The sequence below is a fragment of the Opisthorchis viverrini genome (assembly GCF_000715545.1).
Source record: "Opisthorchis viverrini unplaced genomic scaffold opera_v5_9, whole genome shotgun sequence".
NCBI classification, from domain to species: domain Eukaryota; kingdom Metazoa; phylum Platyhelminthes; class Trematoda; order Opisthorchiida; family Opisthorchiidae; genus Opisthorchis; species Opisthorchis viverrini.
The window spans coordinates 261099-279433 of NW_008751665.1; the positions used below are offsets into that span (position 1 = coordinate 261099).

General features: G+C 45.6%; 1 protein-coding gene across 1 annotated transcript; it reads left to right on the plus strand.

The window, feature by feature from the left end:
• Positions 1-654: 654 nt before the first annotated feature.
• Positions 655-18182, plus strand: T265_00848 (hypothetical protein; the record flags this gene model as incomplete). Its single annotated transcript, XM_009164743.1, has 3 exons — positions 655-914; positions 13404-14656; positions 16924-18182. 3 exons carry the CDS (start codon positions 655-657, stop codon positions 18180-18182), a joined length of 2772 nt encoding a protein of 923 aa, XP_009163007.1.
• Positions 18183-18335: the final 153 nt, after the last annotated feature.

Below are 18335 nucleotides of genomic sequence, written 5' to 3' on the forward strand. Positions count from 1 at the left end.
CACGCTCCTTCTAGAACCCAGTTTAAAGCACTATTAGACATTTATTTATGCGAATCCTCGCGCTAGCGAGCATTCTGCCCCGCGCTGAGAACATAAAGAGCAGTGCTACACCCTTTTTTCACTTGTGCCTTTCAGGTGAACGACAGCCACTGACCGACAAGAACAAAACCGACCCGGGAAACTTGGGCAAAAGCCTCGACCCTGTGTATCATTCCGTGAATCCGTGAATGTCTCCTATATTTGTGCAGGACATTTTTGTTTTTCAACATCACAGGTTGATCACTGCCGAACTAGACACCAGTTCTGTATCAATCCGTGAATCCGTGAATGTCTCCTATATTTGTGCAGGACATTTTTGTTTTTCAACATCACAGGTTGATCACTGCCGAACTAGAACACCAGTTCGGATCATATTTGTTTATTGAACCTTTCTAAAAATCACTGCATGCTCACTAAAGCACAGAACGCTTGTGAAACCCGTGAACCTGTTGATCGTGGTCTACGAACTGGTCTGCTTGTTTTACTACGCGTCTTGAAGGCTGACCCTGAAATGTGGGTGATCGCTCGCCTCGTCCTTGGCTGGCGTGCTGTTTTTTTTCCGTTGCATCTAATGGTCTAGCTGGGAATATTTATTCTCCTGCTGTCAATGTTGTGATGTCAGTCCGGCGTTACACAGACCCTGTCTACCTTCAGTACATCTGGAACGCTATTTTGGACGTCCCGAATAGCGTGTCCGGTTCCACCTTGCAGGACCTGTTGTCCGCAATTCAGTCGCGCTACGATCAGAAGTGCACTTCCTTTAAACTCCAGCATGAGCTTTCCAACGCCATTCAGGATGGATGTATTGAAGAGGATGGTGGATTATACTCACTTGTGGAAGGATTTGAGTGTATTCAAAAAGATAGGAGTGACTGGTTAGTTTCCCCATTCTGGTGTTCAATTCTCGTTATTTCCGTAAAAGTTTTCATACTAACACAGTACCTCCGTGGTCTCGGCACTGAATTTTCACCCCTTTACCTGGTATAGACCATCCACACTTGCCCCTAGTTTGAATCAAAATGGCGGGCTGTGGCTATCTCTGATAGCCAGGGTTGTTAGTTTTGAACCAAAGTTTGGTATATTGCTACCGGGTACAAGAGACCTGGAATATAGAGTCTCATTGTCAACAGTGTCAGAAGTCGGCGTCGAGCAAGAAACCTCAAAATCAGGTGGCGGTGTGGGGTGCCTAAATTCCGATTGTTGCGTATCAGACTCAGATAGATCTTAATTTTAATCTGGGTTATATCGCTTCACACATTCTCCTCCATCAAGTCTTTTTTTAATCTAAAGTCCCCCAAAACCATCGCAGAATATCCTACTTTTCTGGAGACGGCCGAGGGAAACACGTCTCGAGGTGCGTGTTTGCTTCTGTGTTTCGTAGTTACATGTTACTCTCCGCGGCTCTTCGGTTAGTGCCACGGAATATAGTTCGACTTTTTTCATGGTCTGATGCATACGGTCTCACCATCCCTGGTTTCGTGTCACTTGCTTATCGTGTACGTCCCAGACTCTCACGTCAGTGACGGAAAGTGCAGTTCGTATTAGTTTGACCAAACATGCTTGAGTTTCTCCATGCGTCTGTTCCTGAGCGATAGGGAAATGCTACTTAGGTCTTCGATGGCAGTGAATTTGTGCATTATGTGAATTTGGGATTCTGCTTTACATGTGACACATTTGTTTAGAGTTTTATACGAGGGAGTGGTTTCTTTTCATCCAATTTCTGCTGTTGGTTTCACGGCCTTGGGCTACACACAACCGATTAGCGTTCACATATGTCCAGTGTTATCTGAGCTAATGAACCGTGTATCGTTGTTCAACCAATACCAAGCGTTGCAACTCGTGTCTGGAATGTATTCCATTTAACAACGGGTAATGATGAGTACATCTGTATCTGACCTTTGTCCATCTACACCGAACCAGTACCGGTCTATAGCGAACTGTTGAAACCAGGTTTACTGAGTAAGTATTGCTATCAGGAGTATCTACTAACGGTATCTTTTCTGCCTTGCGTGCATAATGTAGTAGTGAAAAAAATCGTTCAGCTGTAGCACCCTTTCGGTGCCTAACTGCCATGCCACCCGAAGGAAGCACGAGGGCTGGGGTACTGCCAGGTTGCCCAAGCCTAGACAGGGGAAGTCGAGAGGCGGAGGTCGGGTTCGAACCACGAACCTTCCGGTCAGTAAATTCGCACCCTACCTACTTGGGCCATGTAGTAGTAACAGAAGTGAGAGAATCCATGAGCGTACCACTCATGAGTGATACGAATGAATTTGATCGATTTGATCAGAATCTTGCCCTTACTGCAGTAAGTGATGCCATTCAATACACGCACGTTCACGCCATGTTCGCCTCAAGTAATTAAGTCCCTGTAGTAGTTAAAGCAAAGTCGATAAGATTCAGAAATGGCTGAATAATGTAGCTAACAGTCAACACAGTACTTAGGGCTCGCGATTTACTCAGTTCAAAATTTCAATCTCCCCTTGTAAATCGATTATTATCAACCATTCGATTTCATCCTCTCTGTAGGATTTGCAGTCTTCAGGAAAGTTGGAACAGAGATAAGTGCTGACAATTTTGCAAACTGAATTGTAAAATAGCTTGCAGTCGTGAAGACTGACAAGGTCGGTATATGTAGAGCTGAGGTAACTCAGACAAACCCTTCAGTAGTTCAGGCAGCGGAATCACATTGCTCGTCCTTCTGGAGGCGAGACGGCCCAATGGTTAGGGCGTCAATTTACTGTCCGGAAGGTCCATGGTTCCAACACGACCTCTGAATCTTTACTTCCTCTGTATAGGCTTTGGCAACCTGGTGGTATCCCAGCTCTCGTGCTTTCTTCGGGTGACATGGGACCTAGGTACCGAAAGGGCGCTACAGCTGAACGAACTTTTCTCTTTCTCCTCGTGACTGAAAACACGTCAATGCTCGACACCGTTGTTTTTCTCCCGTACAACCACACCATTGATAGCTCATTATCAATGTTTAACACTGGTGCTTGGCTGCCATGTACCATAATTCATTTGAAATCCCTACTGGGAAGGAGAGAATAAGAGTGGATAAGGAAGGCGGCTTCATGCTAGCTTATCGCAATCACTGGTGGCGAGATGACTCAGTGGTTAGAACACTAATTCACTGACCTGGTGACCCGTGGTTCGAACCCAACCTCGGCATTTCGATTGCTCCCGTCAATGCTTGGGCGACCTGGTGGTATCTTGGCTCTCGTGCTTTTTTCGGGTGGCATGGCAGCTGGGTATCGGATTTTGGGATTCTAGCTAAATTTCAGCGAATTTCACGTCTTTAGGTTCTTACTCTATTTCCTCACTCGCAAATATCCACCAGATTAACCTTGGCAAGACTAAGTTCGAATCCGTGTGAAGGTCGTATGCGTACTCAATCTATGTGAACGAACACTGAGAGCAATTCCAACCCGTAGGCATTAGAGGCTGCGAGTGACTTCCATAATCATCTCAGTGGGTGAGAGGGGGTGAAGGAGAGCTGTACAGTGTCTTAAAGAGAGTCAACGATTTGTGGGAACACCTCTGATCCATAGACACTGTCATAGTGCCTGGCGGTCCACAGTGTCAATAGCAACTTTCGAATCAAGGAACACTATTGTCGGTTGCCGTAAACATTGTTGCTGTTCCGGCGTGTGTCGAAGAATGAATATGTGATCGATGCAGAACGGAACCCACTTGGTTTCCACGGATCTGCCTTTCCCTGTGTTCATTTAACCTTCGAAGGATAAGACCAGAGAGCACTTTTGATGCAACGGCTACCAGGCTGATGGCATGATGGTTTCCTTCCAATATTCGCGTACCCATTTTGAAAACAGGAATAACTGTCTACGTTTCACTACGCGTTTCACTTCATATAGTCCCAGTAGGATTTGTCAGGATTTGTTTGCGGAAGAAAAAGCCTTCTCCACCTCCGGAGCTTTCATTATCCATCAAACCTTTGGGTCTTTCCACAGGCTTTTTATTATTTGGCGTTTGAGGAATTTGTGTACGCCGTTACACCTTGCCTGATGGTATGGATTTTTTAGCATCAGTGAAAACTAGTGATCTTGATATCCAGTGGCCATTTGGTTGTATAGAGGAAGTCGGACGGATGGTACCAAACGCCACTAGCATAGCTGCTTTCATATTTTACCATGCTTTGCCCACGTGCTCGCTACCAGCACAGTGCCAGCTTACTCTAGGGAGTAGTTGAACTAGCTCAGATCGATACATTGAGCTATGGTAGTTCTCGGAAGATGGAGGATTGACATGTTGGTTTGCGAGGGCCTAAAGGGAGACAAACCGTTAGGCCCCTGATCGGTATCAGGTTATGTGCCCCGGATGGAACCATCAATCTTGAGTTGTGGCTCTTCACCGATGGCAGATGGCCGCGTGAACCAAATGGATCCGAGGTTGGTGGCCTCTAGGTTGCGCAATGGGAGTGTTTATGTTGAAAATTCGTGTTGGCAGTAAACAGTTGGCGATTAGAACACAATTGGAAGAGTTGCTCTTCGTTTCCTGTGCAACGAGAATCGACTCCGAATCGACCATCCAGAGTCCAGGGAGCTCACACGGCGGACATTTATGGACATTCATGTCACCCCCAAAGATAACAATGTCAGTTCTCGCTTGATGAGTGAACCCGGATAAAGTGTATCCTCAGCGACAGAACTGCAATATGTCGGGGCACATGCCGATACCACAAGCAGGTGCCTTTTTCACATCTAGAAGCACTGAGCTCGATTGAGCTCGGAAACCGAACAGCTCAAAGACGATCGTTCACCAGAATCCCATCCAGCAAAGCCCTGGGGCTGCCTGCAACTCTCACACCACATTCTACGAGTCGTCGCTTTTGGATAACCGAAATGGAGAGAAATCTGAACCATCTGATTTCGTTCTTGGTGTTTTAAGATGCGTGACCACGCTTGTGTCTTCTATGAGTGTTTTAGAGGCACAGCACATATCAGTTTTAAAGTCTTGTAAGGTCTGCGCAAGCATTGCCTGTTTTCCAACCTAGTGTAAAGTATGGATGTTAAAGGCTTCTATGTAGAAATAATTTCATGGATTAGCAGTGTTGTTTTATTCTGTGTCAACGGGCAAACTTTGCTTGACTGCTGGGGAGAGACACCTGTGGACAAAAAAGTGTGCGGTACTCCTAGGCCGTGGAAGTAGATTTAGTTGAGGTACCCACCTTGATCCTTCGACTCAAAAGTCTGGCCAGCGAGACAGCAGGTAGGAGGGTTTTCTTTGGGGACCCCATGTGGACCGATGACTCAACAGTCGCACTTACTCGACTACATGGGGTTGGTCCTACCCAAAGGGGCGGGGAGCAAGGCACTACTGTTTGATTCCAATGCGGCTGTGCACAGGAGGTAACTTCTGAGCAACATTAGTCTCCGTTTTAAAAGTATTTCGACCGTGCTGAATGATGTGCAAGCGTTCACAGCCAACCGTTGGACGATCCGAGTGTACGGTTTTTCAGCTGGATTGTTTAACCTATCCTTCCCAAGGGGAAGGCAGCATTACTGCTTCCATAAATATGGATATGCTGGTCGCGTGAAGGAAACAACATACTGCCTTCACGATCACGCCCTAGACGACTACAACTTTACCCGCAGACCTCCTCGAAATACGATTACTCGCATTGCGGGGTCTCACTGCTCTTGGTCTGACTGGTCTCTTTTGATTTTCCTTGCGTGGTTGCCCCTTGTGGAATGAAGCCCATGTAGCCCCCGGTATCATTGCAGCACTCAAGTCCAACCACCACTTCACGGTGTCAGCTTGAGGTCAGGACTGTTTGCCACAATTCGATCGATTCAATTCATCAGCTATAAACCGTGTACCATAGGCACGTTGGTTCCAGCTGCTACAGCTTCGATTGCTGGAAAACGGGAGTGTGGGGCATGCAGCCAAGCGAGGGAGGCGATGACGTGTTCAGTTTGTTCGGAACACACTGTGCTCTTAGGAGAGGCAAATATTTGACTTAAATCCACATCTGATGATCAGTGGATTCAAAGTCAACCTACGGGTCCGGAAAGACACCCATTGTTAGTCGTTGTTAGCTCTGGCGGTGTTCAAGCACCCATCGTAAAATGAAGATGTAGTCGGTGCTCCCTCTCCCAAAGCGAAAGGCAGTTTGGGTTACACATCCGACTGTGGCGACCAATCAACTTGTGTATGCAGATGCCAGGGGACACTTTGGACACCAAGGCTACCAGGCGGGTACCATAGTAGTCTTTCAAGAGGTTGTCACACCTGAAGACGCACTCATTTGCGCATTGGAGTAGTTCTAACGGGAGAGTCAACTGAATGCATCGTTCATTGTATGGTTCGGCTGAGTATGCAGTTCGAAGACCGCCTCATACATTAGCTTAAACGCTATTCATGGCAGTGAAGTGCTTCTTATGTGACATCACTACTTGTGTAATCGACCCAATCTCCTCGAAGACCCACTGGAAGCTTCTGTGCAGGTTCCAGCACCTTTTTCGGGAGATACAGCTCACCACGAGACGCTCAATTCCATCCGTACTCCATCTTGCTTCCGAAGTCGCTATGGTCCTTGGATCTGTAGATTATAGCTCACAAGACTTGAAGGTGATCACACAGCCCACGTGGCAAGAAAGTTGAGTCCACTGTATTCTACGTGGTATAAATTTATTTTCATGGAGTCGTATGTAGTTGGAACTCATCACGGCACTTGTACGCGGGTTGGGAAGAGATAGAGGGTGAACCGAATCGTGATTTCCTGGAGATGTCTCGTAACTCTACACGGGTCGAAGAATCACCGCACGATTAATTTTAACTGTGCCATGTAATAGGAGTATTGTATCTTCCAGTCAAAAAGTAATGTATAATCCTGGCCATTGAGCAGTGTTCATATCGTCTGGTTGGTGCTGAAACAGCATCACAAATTTCACCGGTGGAGTTCCCGCTTTGGAGACTGATTTTGACTCCACTGATTGTCAGGTACTTCATAGGGATATCTCAGTTCTTTAAGAAGCTTTGCTCAAAACGTTGTATTAACCACAAAAGGATAACTGGACGCACAGTTCGAGGCAAGACGTACCTGGGTTGCTGTTGATGCTGCCGCTAATTACGGTATGAGAAGGATTCGCCTGAGTCCACTTATAATGGTGTCAAACAGGGTTCACCACTCATTGCTTGTTAGGTTTCTATTTCGTGCCCCATGAAGCAGAAATTCTCCAAGCACGCAATATGGTCTCAAATTGGACTCCTGGGAAATCCAGGGAGTGGTAAGTAAGCTGTGCAACTTATCCGCTTGATTTGTTTTGCATTTCTTCCGCGGGATCTGGAGTGCTATCGTAGTGGTCGAGAACGAACATAAGTGTCATGTCCTCATAAGGGAGATGTGGCCGACAAACTCTATTTCTCAGGGCCTCGGAAGGTGTCTCAGTTCCGTTGGTCTGTTTGGATAAAAAAAATTGAGCTTATATTTAGGGAATCTTTGTTATGAACGCCTTGCCAGCCGGTTTGTCGGTGAGATTTTAGAACGAATTAGTGCGCTTCGTACTCCTACGCAAATCGGAAACCCAGCCAACACTGACATAGTGCCTCAAAGAAGCTCCCATTTTCGAGTCCCGGACGTCCGGGGCTTTTTCGGAGCCTGGTAGGAACATCGATTTTCTAATTTATGGATATGTCGGGCGGGCCAGAGGGAAACAACGTTAGTCAAATCCGCTGGTAACGTTTCTGAGACCTCGCCGGCGTAGTCATCTTTTCGAATTGGACTGGGTTCCTCGAAGCTTCCTTGTGACCCGATAGTTCACCGTTTGAAGACGATCTAGAGGACAGTTTATAATTTTCAGGCCCAACACAAGAGCTATAGCAGGTAAATCTACTCACTGACGGTTGTTCTCCCCTCAATTGAAGGTGTCAAGACAGTGTATTTCAATGGAACCTGTTCACATGATCGAGTCATGCAAGCTACTGTCTTCAGCGTACAATAGCTTTTTGACCATCCCCGGAGCATACCGACAGTCCAACAGCCCTCTGGCATCTTTCGCTTGCATGGTGGATACGCTGCTAGTGTACAAAACCTGCCCCTGATCGCATCATCTTCACTGCCGGACGCTTTACTATCCTGGACTGACACCGAGTGTTTCAGTTCATCTGCAAGTGGTGAATGGGGATTTGCAGTCCTCGGGATAAGTCGCAGGGGAAGTGCTAACCTGTAAGAGGTTGAATATAAACAGCGGCTAAGCCATCCATCCGGCCTCTCCCATACACAAGGGAATACTGGCAGTAGTTGAAATTGATATTATTTTGTGCACATGACGTATTTTCTCATGGATGCCAGATTATAATGTCATGCATATGTATCAGAAATTATCTCGACATCCGAAATGCACCGCTAAGCCTTCGAAAACAGTTTAGGGAACCCAATCCTGAGACGCTGAGGATTTTAGAGCGGGATAACTCCAAATTCTAGAATCCTGACCATTTCACGTATCTACTAGTCATTGACCGGGAGCTGTCTCTAACCACCAAGAAAGTAGGCGGGTGAGAAATATTGTGTAGCAGAATTTCTGGCACCTCTAGTAAAGGAATGATGAGAATAAAATAGAGATTTTCGCCCGAGACAAAATCCCCGATTTGATTAAGACCCGCAAAGCTCGTAATAGGTCTCTTTGCACTGTATTTTCATTGTGAGGTCAACGGCTAAGGAACGAAAATACTGAGATACATGATTTGCACTCAATCCAGGCTTTCCGACTGCTCCTATCTGGGCTTGAGCAGCCTGACAGTATCCCAGCCCTCTTGCTGGCTTCGAGTTGCACGAAAGCTGTGCATCGGAAAGACTATAGCTGAACTATTTTTATTTATTATTTTGTGATCTAACGCGAGTTCGAAAAGTGGTATCTTAGTCGGATTTATGGATCTAAATTAAAAGTTGTCTCTTCTCGGTAGACACAAATTCGGGTTTGTATTTAGATGGGCCAAATTCATCAGCTCTCCTGGCACCCCCTCGGGCTGTCTCAATCGACCGAATAAAATACTACGCGGAATTCCTTAGTGCAAGTAGTGTTTTCTTGCTTGTGTTGCGCTGCTCCAAAATACAGCATTACTTGAGTACTTGGTCCACATGACCTGTTCCTGAAGAGAAGCCATATTTATGTAATCTTACGTAGGGCAGTTATTCCAACGAGGCCATGATTTTGACTGCAACGTCAAACACACCTTTGTGATGACCAACCAGGTATCAGTTCATTTTCTTTCGCACCCGTGTAGTTAAGAAGTTTCTTTACACGTCGACTTACATCAGTCAGAAAAAACTCCAACAGAATGGGACAGATAGGCGTCTGTTACAGTTGTGACTGTAGCGACCACATTTTAGCGCTGTGACAAACTAGGTATTGGATGTGTGATAGGGGAGGGCCTTTCCAGGGTGGTATCCAAACTAATACTGATTGGATGATATTCAGTTCGGTTCTGAAGTCTCAAACACAAACGATATGGAGTCTTTTGCAAATACTATTAAGTCTCTAAAGGATGGATTTCACGCCTTCAAAGTGCAAATTAATGCCGATAGAATGAATTGGAGATGCTCACATCCTAGGTAGCAGCTGATCGTTGGAAACCTTCAGCAAGTTTATCCACTTGTTAAGTGTTTCGGAAAACCGGTCGCTCCGCGAATTGTATGAAAGTGTTCAGTTTTCTACCAGCATTTGGTAACAAATCAAACCATCTGATAAGCGGTCTACTGGAAGTGTGAAATTTTCGCTGTCATGGTGGTGCTCTCTGGTAGTCTTACGTTGTGTTTCAAGATTTGCCTCTCTCCCATCAGAGACCCTCAAACGCCTTTCTAACTCAATCGTCGGTGTCTTGCTATCATAACATGGGTTAGCTGGCTGCAATGGAACAGTGCGCAAGTAAGTACAGGTAACGAACCAAAACCGCCAGAGCAACATACCCAATCGTTGTCTTTCAAAGAGAACTCTGTTTTCTACAAGAAGTCCTTGCTATCTGAGAGTCTCCCGGGGGCATAGGCCACAACATGTAAATGCATCACATGGTTCTTCTTTCATGTGGTTGGAAACGTCACGAGATATGGCGTGAAACTGATCCCAATAGTGAGCATACTGTTACCTAGCTTGGCTGACTAATCACAGCTGATCTGTTGTTGTGCGATGGGTTTGTGTTGGCTAAGGTTCGCAAAGAATGATGGCTTGATCCCTCTGAGGGCTTTTACTTTGAATAGATATTCTTTTGGCCGTCCACTTTCTTTTTTACCTAAATGCGAGTTCCTTATGGAAAGGAGGGTTGTGCCGTAAGAATATACCGAACCGCTACTGCTCGTGCCATGCTTGTGACATAATTGTGGACTAACGTGATAATTTGTGTACGGCCAACATACGCGTTAGCATACAGCTTCTGTTCAGGGATGTTCCTCTTGTCTTACCGCCTTCAAATGTAGAATACAAGGCATTAGGGAAGATGCAAAGAACAGGGGCGTCAAAAGTGTCATCGAGTCTTGGGTTGTTTTCGTCCGCCAACTGCGTGGGGTCTCACGTTTTTTCAGTTTTGCTTTTTGCTCTACGGGCCCAAGTGCGACCCAGTAACAACTTGTTGGAGCAGTGGATTAAGCTTGCCGGAGTGATTGGGGCCTTCCACCGAAGAAAGCGTTTTCTCTTTTCCAAGAGGCTGTTGGCGAAAAACTCGTGGGGGACATGCCATGATATGTCTACTTGAAATGAGAGCGGCTATTCTCAAACAAACGACTGTGAGATCTTCGCCTCTCTCGGTAGGCCCGCACGGGATTTTCCCACCACCTGGTTGCAAACCACATGAGACATGTTTCGTGACCGGTCCCAGCGACGCGTTTACTACAGTTTTCTTGCCGGACTACATATCTAAGGTTTATGTGTCATTGTATGCTAGGTTTATCTTGAGTGTATTCATCTGACAGACCTACGAAAAAATGTGACAAACCAACTGGTGGCGCGCGTTGTGTGGGCGTCAAACACCAGTATGATAAGTCACCATCGATAAGGGTTATGGTGGCTGGATCTGGCTGGATCACTGATAAAACTTACAATTCGTCTATCCATGTACAGAAATGTCTTGAGAAAACGTGCGTGGTTCGATAATTCTGTTGCGTGAGAATACTGAAGAAGGACTGGCATGTCTAGTCCTAGCAGAGGGGTAGGGGTACCAAGATTTTCTGAATTCGGTGGCTTTCGCTGCTACTAGAAGAGCTGTTTGATCATTTTATAGGAGTGGCGGTAATAAGTTCAAAAAACAATGATTGCTATGAGGCCGAAGAGGAGTGGTAACTGGAATCGCTAGATTAATGTCAATCACTGTCATTTAATGCTTTATTCACCCAGTTACATTGATGAGAACGTCCCAGGACTTTTCACAACCTAAAAAAACATCCTACCTTTACGGGGGATTGGACACTCGAGAGAACGACTTCGGTTGGTCGTATGTTGACTGCCTTTTTCGTCACACACAATGACACCGAACGAGATGCTATTGGTCAGAAACCTCTGAAAGGAACTGGCTACATACGGTTTAAGCTGTACTGGAAGCCAACACTTGCACTAGCAACTAACTCAAGCTTTTGAATGTTCAGTATCACAATTTTCCGTGTAAGGAGACATCATAAAGTAACTGTGAGTACAACAATCGTCCCACGGGCAAGTTCTGTATTGGCGAAAAAACTTTCATCCAACGGACGTTCGCATGTAAAACATGACCAGGTCAACCGGAGAAGCTATGCTCTTTGCTGGTCGATATGGTTCCTCGGAGCAATCTGTTGCACACCACCTCGCACTCTTTGAATCTATTTCCGAAGGCAGCACCTCTCGCTCACTTACCTGGTTTCACTCCATCGTGCTTCTGTAACGTCAGAAGTACCAAGGTAGGAATCCAGTCTGGCACACAAATTGCTCATGTTGCCACTACTATCAGCATATTTTGGACCGATGATAATGTTCACGTTGGAGCGGTTTGCGTGGGTTCGCCCAAGGCCTCGCATAATGTATGCATCGGTCGATTGTCCATCTGTCATGACCTAGCGGTCAATTAGCGCTTTATACCTATCGGACAACCTGTGCTCAACCGCAGGTAGTTTCAGAATTTCTTGAACAGTCATTTATTCTAATCCGCACTTCGATAACAGTCAAATGAGAAACAGGTTTCATTGGTAGATTTCTCATTAGTTATATTTGTTACCTTCAAGTCGCTTTACTGATTCGGGAATTTATCTTGATATTCTTCAAAGTATTGGTCGACCTTCAGCGCGTGCATACTTATTTTGGAAATTTTCGGCTTTATTAGTTGTTCAGTGCCATCAAGTATTGCATGACTTTGTTTTCTACATATTCTGGAAGTTATCGAAAAGGGCAACTTGTTCAAATAGGGCTAAATGGTTCATTCAACACTTCTTATCGACTCATAAGAAACCTACACGTTTCCCTTTATTTGTGTAGCCTCGACTTACCAGCGTAATACCCGTTCCTCATTTTGTTGTTTCGTCTCAAAAAGCCCGTCTTTTTGTTCTATGCAGTATAGTCTCATTATATTCTCAAGATCGTTTTTTTTTCGAGAGACTCACCTAGAACCCAGCTGAATCTATCATTTATGAGTGTATTTCGCTAATTTCGTGCAATTTGGTCTCAAGTAGAACATGTGGTTTACGGATACTCGGGGACTGCGCCTACCTGATGAGCCCCAAGAAGGGCGAAACCGACCGTGGGCTGTCGAAGAATTTTCAGCAGTCTTATGAGTAGTGCAGTATGTCTATACTTTATACTTTATGTTTCATTTTCCCGTAACAGATGTCAAATCTCCATATGAGTTACAAAAATCTGGTGACCACTATCGTCAGTTTTGCAATACTACTCAGATAACCGTACCGTCTTGATAAGTTGATCTTAAATGGTATCACTTCCATGGGTCGATTTTAGCAGACTGATCGTATAATGATCTCATGCCTTGGAGATGCTGGTGACTGAAACTTATCAATCGACCCGAGCTAACTTTTTCGTGGACTGAGTACTCGCATACATAATCAAAAATATTGTTTGATACTTTTACTGTTCCACGAATGAACAGGCTTCGTTTCTTCAGTGCAAATGTGAGAGAATGCTTCGGTGCGACTCATGTTCATATGCATTACCGTTATGAAAACAAACTGACATTTTTATGCCATCCTATTCCCCAAAGCAAAAATGTTTCCCCGGGGAGACGCCCCTCAGTGGGAACGACCGATCTAGCGGATTAAATCAATCTTTATTCGCGGCTTCACATGAACTCGGGGTTTGTATGTCTCCGTAAACTCTGCCTACACTGGGATACCTTTTGAGATGAACGTGCTCTGATTATCTTCTTTTTTTTATTTCAAGGTATTGTTTCGAGTGTCACGGTCCTGGATTCGTCGTTTCCTGCCCCACCTGCTTCCGGGTTTTTCACACAGACTGCTTATCGGCCGCGTCGGAAACTCATTGGTCATGCCGCCTACCGCTAGAAGATCCTACTTTAGGCACCAGCGCAGAGCCTGATTCGGAATTCCCACCGGATCACCCTTGTCCCGTTTGTAAGCGCGTTTCACGTGCACGAAATTCCGATGAAACAACATCGATTCAAGATTTACAGAAAATATTCGCCACCGCTTTGACGGTGATACGTCATCGTGTGAGCTGGAAAACAATGCAACAAGTCGGTTACTTGTACGAACCTGTGCGCAATGAATATCTTGTCTATCGCCAAATCAATACCCGCATGATTAGTGATCGATTACGAGCGGAGCCTCAATCGAAAAGTGGCTACTTCAACCGTACAGGCTTTTTAGTGGATTTGGATAATCTGGTTCATAACGCTGCTGTGTTTTATGGCAGCAAACATGTTATTAGTAACATGGCAAGACAAATTCGTTCACAGATGAAACGTGCTATGCGCGAGTCTGCTTACTGCGTCGATTGTTATTTGCGATCGTCGTCTCCCTCTATCCCTTCGCGATTCACAGCTGCATGTCGCAAGCCACACCGGTTATTATGGTTTCAGCACAACGGTTGGTCATTCCGACCTTGCAAAATGCTGTATGAAAATGCTGAGGGATATGAGGTAATTTGCTTCGGAGGACGTCATGAACGGGAATTTGTGCATCGGAGCCGTGCTTTCAACATGACCTTCACCGCCCCAGAACTAGGACTACGGATGACGCCGTCTCTAAAAAAGGCTTTGGATGAAGCGGAGGAGTATAAAGCCAATCAAAGCGCCTACGACAGGAGCCTTCCGCCGACGTCAGAACTGGATACGCCCACCAATTTGGCCAATGTTTATAACGGCAAGGATTTCAGGGCTATGGAGCGTTCTGTTATTTCGCCCACCGATTCAACGGCTGTAGTTAAACGTACGCGTGAGTGTCGGAAACGCAAAGCTGGGCCTAAATACAGCTCAGCATTCGGAACCACGGACACTGAGAGTTCCGTTTCGGCTTTCTCTTCCCTAACTGCCAGCAGCAGCTACAAACGTCGGAAGTCATCCGTAGTGTCTTCATCCGTTAAGAGACCAAGCACCAAGCGTAGTAACAAAGTAGCGAAAACGTTGAACCGCCCCAGCCTGACTTCTGTCGATCTAAACGAAGAATACACAAATGGTAAGTCGACCTTATTGTTTCGCTCATCACAAGATCTAACTGGTAGTGCTTTTAACTGGTAGGCTTTTCAAGATCACGGTTGTCTGGAGGGAAAATTTGCTGATATGTGGTATCCGTTTGATGATTTTTAACCTGAGGGAGGAGCTCTGTGTTGGGCTGCTACATTGCAAGCTAGTTGCCAAGCTCAGCAACCAAAAGTGGGCGCTCCTTTTAGTCACTCTTATTAGGGGATGTTGGACGATGTCTAGAAGCAAACAGGGAAAGGCAGACCACCCACTCAATCGCGCAATGACAATCCTCGATAGGTCACCATACGTTCGCAAGCGAATGGTCATGGTTAACTATCGGTTCTTGGTACTACAGACCTAAATATAACTGATTCGGAAGTCAGGATTAATCCGAACCGTTGATAGTTCTATACAGAGATTGCACTTCAACTTCTGTACTACCTCGAGCTACCAGCCGCAAGCTACGATGTGCACAAGTTTGCTGGTTCAGTTAAATTTCGCTCCTACCCCAACTATCGTCCAGCAATCCTGCCGCTTTAAGTCGGATAGAGCCGTGATACAGAATGTAGGGTTCAAACTCGTCTGTTGCTCTATATAATTGATGCGCGAGCTGCCGTCTGATTAACATAGTCAGTTTACCATGTTTCCGTTTATCACTTTTGAATCCATCAGTTCACATACCCACTAGGATTGCTTGAGCGTACATCGGACACAAAGCCCCGGGTTCTTGAGTGCATTGTAATTGCATAGACTATATCTCAGAATATACATATCATCTTTGGCTGGGGGTAGCTAAACAATGTCGATTTGTCTCATTATAAAAGAGACCACTCTCAGCTGTAGGAATTCGCTCTCAAACTAATTTCAAGTTATCTGTACTTTGATACCAGGGTACTGTCCTTGTTACTCTTTGGAGCTTTCAAAGTACCACATCTATTAGCAGCTTCCTGCAACCACCCAAATTGATTGCTAATCAGCAAAATTACTGATTGCTGTAGTCGCTGCCCAGCTAGGCAATCGAGCTAAAGACATTTTGATACTAATCGGGGAGACGTTGTCAGTACGCACTGTCGGCGAAGTCTCCTAGGTTGGTGACGAAACGTTTGCAATCCAATTGCCAAACTGGATAAACATGACAACAACTGAGCACCACAACACTACCAACAAACAGATGTCTCACGATCGCGATGCGCAGCATGCAGTTCATTATGGAGATTATATTATCCATTGGGAACCTTGGGTCTACCATTGTATTGTTATTACTGGTATTATTTATAGCCTGAAAAATTAGCTGTCCAAGAGCATTTTGTAAAATAGGAGTAAACACATTCTACTATGGTCACAGGATCTACAAGTGCATCGAAGTAATAAGCTGTAGCACTCTTTCAGTGCTTAACTGGCACGCCACCAGAAGGAAGCACGAGAGCTGGGATACTGACAGATTGCCTAAGCCCAGACAGGGGAAGTAATAAGGCAACACCGGAGTTTAGGATCGCTTTCGTTATTTGTCTCAAGATAGGTCTGCAAGTTCTGAAAAGCAACGGTTTATTTCGTAATACGTGGTTATGGGTCGTTTGAAGAGAAGTTATCGCACCAATCATCCGCCTCTGAGGAGACCATCTGATCAGCAGGTGTCTCCGCCGGATAAATGCGGCCTTAAAACAAGTTTTTAGAGCTGGGCTTCATGCGACAACGCTGTCAGTTCTATGAGGGTTATCTGGACAGAGCTATTGCGCAGTAGACTATCTCATCTAGTGCACATAGGACTCACTTTCTTCTCTATTTTGCTCTTGAAGTGTGTTCAATCTTACTGTTTTGAAGATAGTTATAATTTCTTTTTCGTAACCTCCCGCACGCTGTTCTGTATACAAGGGTTATTTAGAAGCTGCCGATCACTACATCGATCATGTGACTAGTCACAGTAACAATTTTAAGACCCCATGACCCAGTAGTTGGATCCTTGTGGGGGGCGTGATTACAGTAGTACTTTCAAACTGACTAGTTGTCGATGCGCAAAAAATACTTCCGTCATTTCCGAACAGAGTCAAGTTTCCATATGCATGAGGAACTGCAGGGGAATTCCATCTACTATGACAACTACTTTGCATTACTCCTTGGCAAACATTTTTATCACATCACTGCAGGCGAGTAGGTTGCAGTCAAGGAAGTTATTGAGTGAAACAATTTGCCTTCTATAGACTCTATCTACTGATTATGGAATACATGTCTGATTCCTCACTTCTGCTGCAAATTCTTTAGTCGTTGATTCTCTGTTTTCCCCAGATAATACTGGATTATCTTCGCTGAGCAGCGAAAACGAAAGCAACGATGGCAATATATCAGATTTCCGAATCACCAAGAGATCGTCTAGTCAGAAAATGTGTCCTGCTTCTTTGAACGGAGTTGGCAAAGTTAATTCGCCTACAGGATCCAATCGACGGTCGACGGTTTGCTTACAAGAGGTGAAAACCGGAAGCGATCGTTCTACACATTCCGGTGCTTCAAGTTGCTCAGTAACTAACTCGAAGCCGTTAATTCGGATTAAACCCCTTCCTCCACCGAAACTGGATGATCAAACTGTTTCTGTTTCAAAACCGTCGCGCAAAAGTTTACCGCGCGGCCCCAAGACAATCGATACCACACGATCGAAACCAGAGCCTAGCACCTCCTCTTCTTCTTCCGCACTGTCCTGCCCGTCATCTGGGTGTGCCACCATTCCGGCGTTTTTGTCCCTAGACGATCCGGAATCCGTGGATTCCTTGCATTCTTTCTCCTCTGCATCCTCTCAAAAGTTGCAGCCTCGGAAAACTGGTCGACCACCCAAGCGGTTGGAAGGTCAAAAATTAAAAATGTCTCGCATAACTGGAAGTGGTGTACTTCAGAACGGTGCCCAACGAACGGTTAACGGCATTTCTCAGATTACGTCTGTTGCCAGTGATTCGAATAACCCAGATCAAGTTTCGAAGACTATCACCTCCACCATGCGTTCATCCCGGGTGATGCGCTCCCCTTCTCCATTATCCTCACTCAGCGATTGTGATTCAAAAAGTTCTTCGTCTTCCTCGTCCCTGCTATCACATTCCCGGACGCCCTCCCCCTCTTCATCCAGTTTGTCCTCATCTTCTTCAGTTTCTTCCACATCCACAATTCCATCTCCATCACGACTGACTTGTTATTCTACCCATAATACTGACAGTCGTAAAAATTCCAATGCATTTGGACACGGCCGTCGTGTCAACTCCTTCAGTCCCGCATCCTTGAAGTGTGGCTTCTCGGTCGGGCAGCCAACGTTGCCAACTGCACCTAAAACAGAACCGTCACCGGCCCTGTTCTGTTCGCTCTACAACCATAGTACAAGTCCCACCAAACCCCATCAGTCTAGTCTGGACGCTTCGTCTACAGACATGTCTACTACACTCAGTTCGCACACGTCCAACGGTTATTCTGGCACTGAACAGGGTCGTGGTACGAAATCAAACAAGAAAAAGGTGAGTCACGTCCAGTTTTCAAAATCATAACACCTTTTCATTATCATCCCTTTGCCCCATGCTTCTTACATCTCCGTACTATGCTCGTATTTTGAACACTATTAGGTACGTCTGTCGTGATCCGTTGTGGCATCATCACCAGAGGGGCATGACGATGCAAGACCGTTAGGTAGATTCCAGCGT